This window comes from Cardiocondyla obscurior, linkage group LG07 (assembly GCF_019399895.1).
Source record: "Cardiocondyla obscurior isolate alpha-2009 linkage group LG07, Cobs3.1, whole genome shotgun sequence".
NCBI lineage: Eukaryota > Metazoa > Arthropoda > Insecta > Hymenoptera > Formicidae > Cardiocondyla > Cardiocondyla obscurior.
This window is the reverse complement of record NC_091870.1, coordinates 4146046-4153434: the sequence shown is the minus strand read 5'-3', so window position 1 is coordinate 4153434 and position 7389 is coordinate 4146046. Positions and strand designations below refer to the sequence as shown.

General features: G+C 46.2%; 1 protein-coding gene across 1 annotated transcript; it reads left to right on the top strand.

Annotated features, from left to right (window-relative positions):
- The first annotated feature begins 4749 nt into the window (after positions 1-4749).
- On the top strand, positions 4750-6258 carry LOC139104043 (protein FAM200A-like). The gene is made up of 2 exons (XM_070659260.1): positions 4750-5954; positions 6192-6258. The coding sequence occupies exons 1-2, from the start codon at positions 4750-4752 to the stop codon at positions 6256-6258; spliced, it is 1272 nt and encodes a 423-aa protein (XP_070515361.1).
- The last annotated feature ends 1131 nt before the right edge of the window (positions 6259-7389 follow it).

The following is a 7389-nucleotide window of genomic DNA, read 5'->3' as shown; positions in this document are numbered from 1 at the left end:
GAAAATGTTTTAGGCGTTCCTCTTCTTCCGGTGATTGGACCGCGAGTCCGATTTTGTCGAGACTGTTTATCTGCTTCTGGTGTGAGCTGCCTGGTGGGATTCGCAGTGTTAATCCGATCTGCTCCCATAAATCTACCCCTATGATCATGGGGCTCCGAGCGTGTGGCATAATCGTAAATTGATGCCGAAAGATATCCCCTTTATATCTAATGGGTAATAGCAGGCTGCCGGCGGTCTCTGTTGTTTCCCCGTCTGCCAGCCTGATTTGCTGTCGGTCCGTCTGGCTGTGATAGCCTAGTTTTTCGGCTAGGTTTACCACCTCGGCATTTACGCACGAGAGCTCCGAGCCGGAATCCAAGAGAGCCTCTATCTCTGTATTTCCGAGCCGGATCGGAAGATGTGGTCGGGGCCGGAACCTTAATTCTGGCTGGCAGTGGGCCGGTCGGTGCTGTCGGTACCTCCGGCCCGTTGGGCGTTTCCCGTAAACGGATAACACTCCCGCGTAAGTACGCCGTCTTTGCCGCAACGGGAACAGAATTTGACGGCGGGACGGCGGCATTCGGCTCGAGTGTGGCCCCGCTGCTTACAGCGCCAGCAGCACTCCTCTCGGTTGTAAGAGGCGGCTGCGATGGCCGGGGGATGGCTGGCTTGGTGTTTCTCGGATTGCTCTCGGCGCTTGATGTCTTCGAACTCTGAGGCTCGTCGGGTGAGGTCCTCTAGGTTGTTTATATCTCCGATTCTGATGTACAGCTTATATTCGGGCCTCATATTCTCGTAGACCTGGTCGAGAATCTCGTCGGCTGACAGTTTCTCAGCGCGGCGTGCCATGGTCAGTAAAGCGGTGGCGTATTGTTTAAATGGTTCGCCAGCCCGCTGTATGCGACCATGCATCTCCCGGGTCAACTGAGCACGGTATCGGTGCGGCAGATAAAAATTGCGGAAACTGTCTTGGAAGTCCGTCCAGCACCTCCATCGTGCCTGGTTGTTGCGAAACCACAGCAATGCGTCGCCCTTCAACATTTCCGGCAGTCCAAGTAGCAGGAGATCCCCGGGATACCCGTAGGCGCGCTGGAGTTCCTGGATCCGCTCAAGAAATGAAAACGGATCCCGTCCGTCGAAATGCACGCCCCACTTCCGGATCTGGTTGACAGTTTTTGCATGGTCGATTGTGCCGAGGAGTTCCTCATTTCGTGGTGGCAGTGGTTCTGCCCGGTCGGGGGTGGTTTCCTCCATGTCGATTCCGGGGACGGGTGCTTGTAGTGGCAGCAACTCTTCCAAGTGACTAAATGCCGGGAGCGGATGATGCCGCGGAGTGCCGGCCGCAAAGACCTCTATTTGAGCTGAGGTATTTAACTCGGCGCTGGTTTTCTCTCGGAGGCCGCGACTGATTTTCCGGCTTTGGCGGCACCGTTCTATTCACTGCCATCGGGGGTTCGTAACTGGGGTTAGATTCCACAAATCTTCGCAGGCGGTATCGCAATTGATCGCAGGGGCCGTCGTTATCGATTTGCAGGCGGGTCAATTCCTCGGACAAGTCTCTTTTGGATAATTTATAGATCCAGCTCTTCATTTAGTTTTAATCACGTCTCAGTTCGGTCAGGTCCCTGTTCGGGCGCCATGTAACGCAGTAATTTTATCGGCGGAAAGCTCGCCGGGAGCCAAGGTACGAGTAAGAAGTGAGACGTGATTAAACGTGGAAAAATATAAATGATACTTTATTATCAACTCAAAGATAAATGGCAACACAAAAATAAACCTATAATACAAAAGAAATCTACAGCTAAAGTAACGCAGGAACAATAGAAATATTCTAGCCGCTCGGTGGAACGGTACACGACCAGCCTTGAATTCTCGGATCGACCGGTGTTACGCTCTGAGGGTGGCGGTATACGGCCGCGAGTCGTCTTTGCGCTGATCCAGGGTGGGCCTCGCGTCCGGGGGAGTCACGCGGTCGGGAGGCGGCGGCGCAACGGGTGGTGCGAGCTCTCTGAGCTGTATCGTTTTGAGCGGAGCGGCGTGCTCGCAGGTCGGCGACGTGGTGTAATAAACTCCCTGAGTCGTGTCGTTCGGCCGGGAATACGTGGTCGCGAGTCGACGGTACGATGTACAAGATAGGCCGTTCAGGCCGTGACGGTCGGACAGGTTTCGCGGTCGCGAGTCGGCGGTAAGAATACACAAGATGGGCCACTTAGGCCACGACGATCGGACAGGTTTCGCGGTCGGGAGTCGGCGGCGCCGGTTACATGGTAGGCCGTTCGGGCCGTGGCGGTCGTACAAATTTCCGCGGCGCGTAAGTTCGCGGCGCGAAGTCCAGGGAAGACCGTTCGGACTGTGGCGAGGGAGATCCGCGAGCGTCCGGACGGAAGAAAGGCCCAAGAGTGCCGAGTCCTGGGGAAGGATAGCGGTGCCGAAAGGCCGGGTGAGCCCGGTCGAGGACAGGCTCGGGAGCGCCCGAGTCCTGGAGGCAACGGTATCGAAGGCCGGGTGAGCCCGGTCGAGGACAGGCTCGGGAGCGCCCGAGTCCTGGAAGTAGCGGTATCGAAGCCGGGTAAGCCCGGTTGAGGAAGTCTTGGGAGCGCTCAAGACCTGGAGGGTCGGATGCTGGAGTGCTCTCCAGCGAGGAAAAGGTGCCTCGTCTGCGTACGAGGCAGCTTATATACCCGTGGGCCCGAGAGTGGGGGACCTCCCACTCCCGAGCGGTCGGTGGCGGTGCGCGGTGTGGGCGGTTGGGCGGCCCATGTCACGCGGTCCGGTGATCCGCGCTACACGCCGCGGACGGCTGGTCGGCCCGCGTAATTAATAATTAAAATGGCCGGTGTCCGCGCGCTAATTCCGGGCGATCGGTGTTAGTCGCGGCGCGGGGTCTGAATGTACTTAGCTTTTAGTGACTTAGGGCCACAAACCTAAAACCAGTTGATCGATTTACTCCCTGTCAATCAGTGGCGCAACGACTGTATATACGAAAACGAATTGACACATTTGCATAATAGACATCAAATCGTAAATCAATTCGTCAATACTTGAAAGTTGATACCTCCCATAAGTTGAGTATTACTTATAAATTAGTATATTATTGTACAAAAAATTCATTAATGTTAAAATAATTTTAGACTTTTGTTGATTACGTGTTTTATTTCATTAAAATTTTAATAAATTTTGTATATGTCAATTATCTTTTTTATATGTAGATTTAAAATGCCTAAACGTAAATGCATGTTTAATTACAAAATAAATTTCCCATAATGAAAAAGGGAAGATATGACTGGGAAGCTTACTGTACAATTTGTTCAACGAATATTTCAATGGCAAATTTAGGTATTTTTGTTCGCTGGGTAGGATAGAACGCTGGTTTATAGATGTACGCCTTCTTTCTATATATACAAGTATATTTACAGATCTATGTACATTATGTTTGATATCGTTTAAATCGCACCCACTGGTGCTTTTACAAAATAACGCTTTACAACGTTTTATAACCGCCTTTCGCGGTAAGAAATGTGTGGGGCGGTGAGCGTCACCTTTATGGGCCCCCACTTATCATCGCCTGGTAGTATCGGAGGCTCGGCTTCGGAAGATGAGGTGGTAGCCCAGGGATCGCACTGGACTCCACTATCCGTGACCACAGGGGCGTGTTGTATAGCCCTCTCTGTGGTGCTTGGCTCACACTGCACTCCTCGCTCTATCCGCACCGGTGGTGTTGGTGGGATAGGCGAGAGCAGCGGATTCACTTGGTTCCACCGGGGGACTAGTGTAACACCAAACGCGTACGTCACCCGGTGCGAGATAAATCCTTGGTGGCCTCGTTAGTCGTGGAGGCGTGAAGTTGGCCAGAGGAGGCTTCCACTCCAGGAATTGGAAGTGCGTGTGACGTGGCGGCTTCTTAAGTCCTGGAGGCCGTAATATTCCCGCTAGTGGCTGCTGCGGCGGAAAGACCTTAATCGATACTATCTTCGGTGTCTTTGCTTCCTCGACCGGTGGCGATGGCGGGCTGTCAGGCACGGTCTCTAGCGTCAGGGCGGTCCTTTTCTTACGGCGGCTCCTCCGAGTCCGCTTCTGCGGAGTCCCTGTCTCCGGACTCTAGCTCTTCACCGTAGGTGGTAACGGCGGCATGCGTCTATGATCTGCTTCGTGGCAACGAATACTGCCTCGTCTCTCAGTTCAGTGTGCGTCGGCTGAGCACTATTTCGTATACTGTGAAGTGTGCGTCTATTCGAGCACTACTGACCGTATTCAAAATGCGATCTCCTTATGGGGATAAGGCGATATCGCAAGCTCCATCGGTGCCGCTTATATAGCGGTCCTTATCGCATCTGACTCTCGCGAAAGCTCTTCGTCTTTCGCGACGCCTGGCGGCCGCGGCTGTTATCAGTCGGGCCCGGGGCTTTTCCCCCACCAAGCTTCCGGGCCTTCCGGCATACGTTCATGTACGCCGGGCTGCATCTGTCGTGGCGCGCCGAGTGCCAATTTGCCGGATTGTCATCTCGGCCGCCACAGCAAATAAAGGTGCTGTTGACATAAAGGAACATATAAATACACAGAAGCATAAAACTAATTTAAAAAATTAAGCAACTACTTCGAACATTGCTACATTTATGATTCAATCTAGCTCCTCTGAAGACCACCTTATTCGAGCAGCTGAAGGTGCAATGGTTTTCCATACAATATCCCATCATATGTCATTTAAAAGTTTGGATTGTAGCAATGCCCTTAATAGAGAATTGTATTCAGGGTCAAATGTAGCAAAAAAAAATGACATGCAATCGCACGAAAGCTACATCTATTGCGAATAACGTACTAAACCCTTTATCAATTACCGAATTAAAAAATGATTTGCAAGATATGGATTTTATAAGCGTATCTACTGATGCTAGTAACCACGGAAACATCAAACTATTTCCGATTATTATTCAGTATTTTAATTATAAAAAGAATGGTATTACTTCGAAGCTTCTTGATATAGAGAATACTGAAAATGAGACAGCCAACACAATTACTGAACTTATTATCAAGCAACTTCGTCAGCATAATCTTTTATCAAAATGTATTGCGTTTTCTGGAGACAATTGCAATACAAATTTCGGAGGCAGAGAACGAATAGGAATCAATAATGTTTTCCATAATCTCCAAGTGAATTTAAATTCTAACATTGTTGGTGTTGATTGCTCTGCACATATAATTCACAACGCGATGCACCGTGGATGCGATTTGTTGCCTGTAGATGTAGAGTCTATTATTTTAAAAATTTATAATTATTTTTCCGTTTATACTGTTCGAACAGAATCCCTTAAAGAATTCTGTACCGCTGCAGACACAGAATATAAACAGCTCCTTTTTCATTCAAAAACGCGTTGGTTAAGTTTGTTTCCCGCTATAGAGCGATTTTTGAAATTGTATGAGCCAATCAAAACCTATTTTGAAAGCTTAGACGAACCACCGGTTTTGATAAAAAAGTTTTTTGCAGATCCTTTTTCAGAAGCCTATTTATTTCTTATTCATTCAATTATGCATATTTTGCATTCAAAAATTGAAAAGTTAGAAAAAAGTGATAATTCCATTCTGGAAACAAGGAACATACTAACATTTATTACAAAAAGCTTAAACAACAGAATTAATGAAATCTTTTTGCCATTGAAAGTTCAGAATATTTTAAACAATCAAGATGAAAACACTAAAAATGAATGTATAAAATGTTGTATGGATTTTTATAACAAAATTAAAACATACATAGAAAACTGGATAAAACCATTAAATGAATTTGAGAAGTTTGATTGGATGTTTTTGCCCAATTTAACTGAGAATACTCCTTGGACAGTTGTTGAAAACACAGTTCTATTTTTACAGGAAAAAAATATTATAATTAATGAAACAAAATTATTAGATGAATGGATAAATTTAAAGACTTTTAGTAAAAATTTAAGCAAGCAAGACAAACTTTTGACTGCAAATCAACTTTGGTTAAATTTTTTTAAAACACTTAATGCTTATTTGTACACTGAATTATTAAAAATTGCACAATATTTTTTTTGCATACCGGCTCATAATGCCAATGTAGAAAGAGTATTTTTATTAATTGCTCAACAATGGACGGAAGAAAGAAATATGTTAAACATACAAACTGTTTCGTCATTGATTAAAATAAAATATAATTTTAAAGATTATAATTGTAATGATTTTTATAAATTTTTATGTAGCAAGCAAGCCGTTTTAGAATCAATAGGAAAGACTGAAAAATATCATAAGACTGCAAAAACAGAGTGATCTCTTTATTATAGACTTTAATTTACTTTGTTTTAAAATAATTTGTTTATAAAAAATAGATTTTATGAAAGAGTTTATAATATATAATAAAATATAGTTTATAATTATAGTTTATAATATATAATAAAATATATAGAAATTATATACATATATATAAAAATTTTTATTTAATTATTTCTTTATTTTTATTAAATAAGGATGTTTCTCAATCAATAAATATATTTAGAAAATGTCCGGGTTTTAAGTTAAAAATCCGGGGTTTTCAAACTGTTTCTCCGGGTTTGAAGAATTTATAAATGGCAACCCTACTCACAGCTCATATTTTTGGTTTTTTTTTTAGCGGTGTTAAATATGTAGCGAGACCCCCTTGTTCTCACCACTAGATCGGGCCACCATCCGCCCGGCCACGGGCAAGCGCTATCTCGAAGGTGTTTGAACCTGACCGACCACAACCAGAGGTCTAGAAGGTATAAGTACCCGCATTTCCAACCAACGAGTATTAAAGCCGCAGCTGCAACTAGATCGAGATTTGTCCTGAACCGGCAGCAGTCATTTGACCGCACACAGACGACTTTCAGAAGCAATCCTATCCTAATCTAGAGAGGTTACTCGGACATTTCGCCGTACAGCGACTCGGGGGCTTACTAGGTCGCAATCTCGGAGATTTATCGGAGCACTGATTTGCCAGCTCGGGGCATCTCAAACGGTTTCCCCTAGCACTTCTCATACAACCTCTACCTCTTGACACTAAGTCACTGTTTACGTACTTGGGCCTTACGTCGGCGGTCGTCACAGACGCTCCATATACGACCTCGGTACACGACGCGTTCGCGACCGGTTTCTGGGGAATTCTTGGTCAGCTTCATCAAAACACTCCTACCAGTCTCGGGGGTTTCTCAGACTTGTCCCTGTGTAACGGTTCGGGGATTTCCGGCTATGTTTTTGGGAATTTTCCAGAACACCGCTTGTATCACCTGTACCTGCCACGCCGTTTGCGCTCCACCGACCGCTGGCATTACTTGCAATCGCCGATTTACTCATGTTTCAACAATTGCTTGCATCGCGTGCAACTTCCGCACCACTGCTTGTGACCACCGTTAGTTGTTCGCCTCGCTTGCGACCGCCGACTCG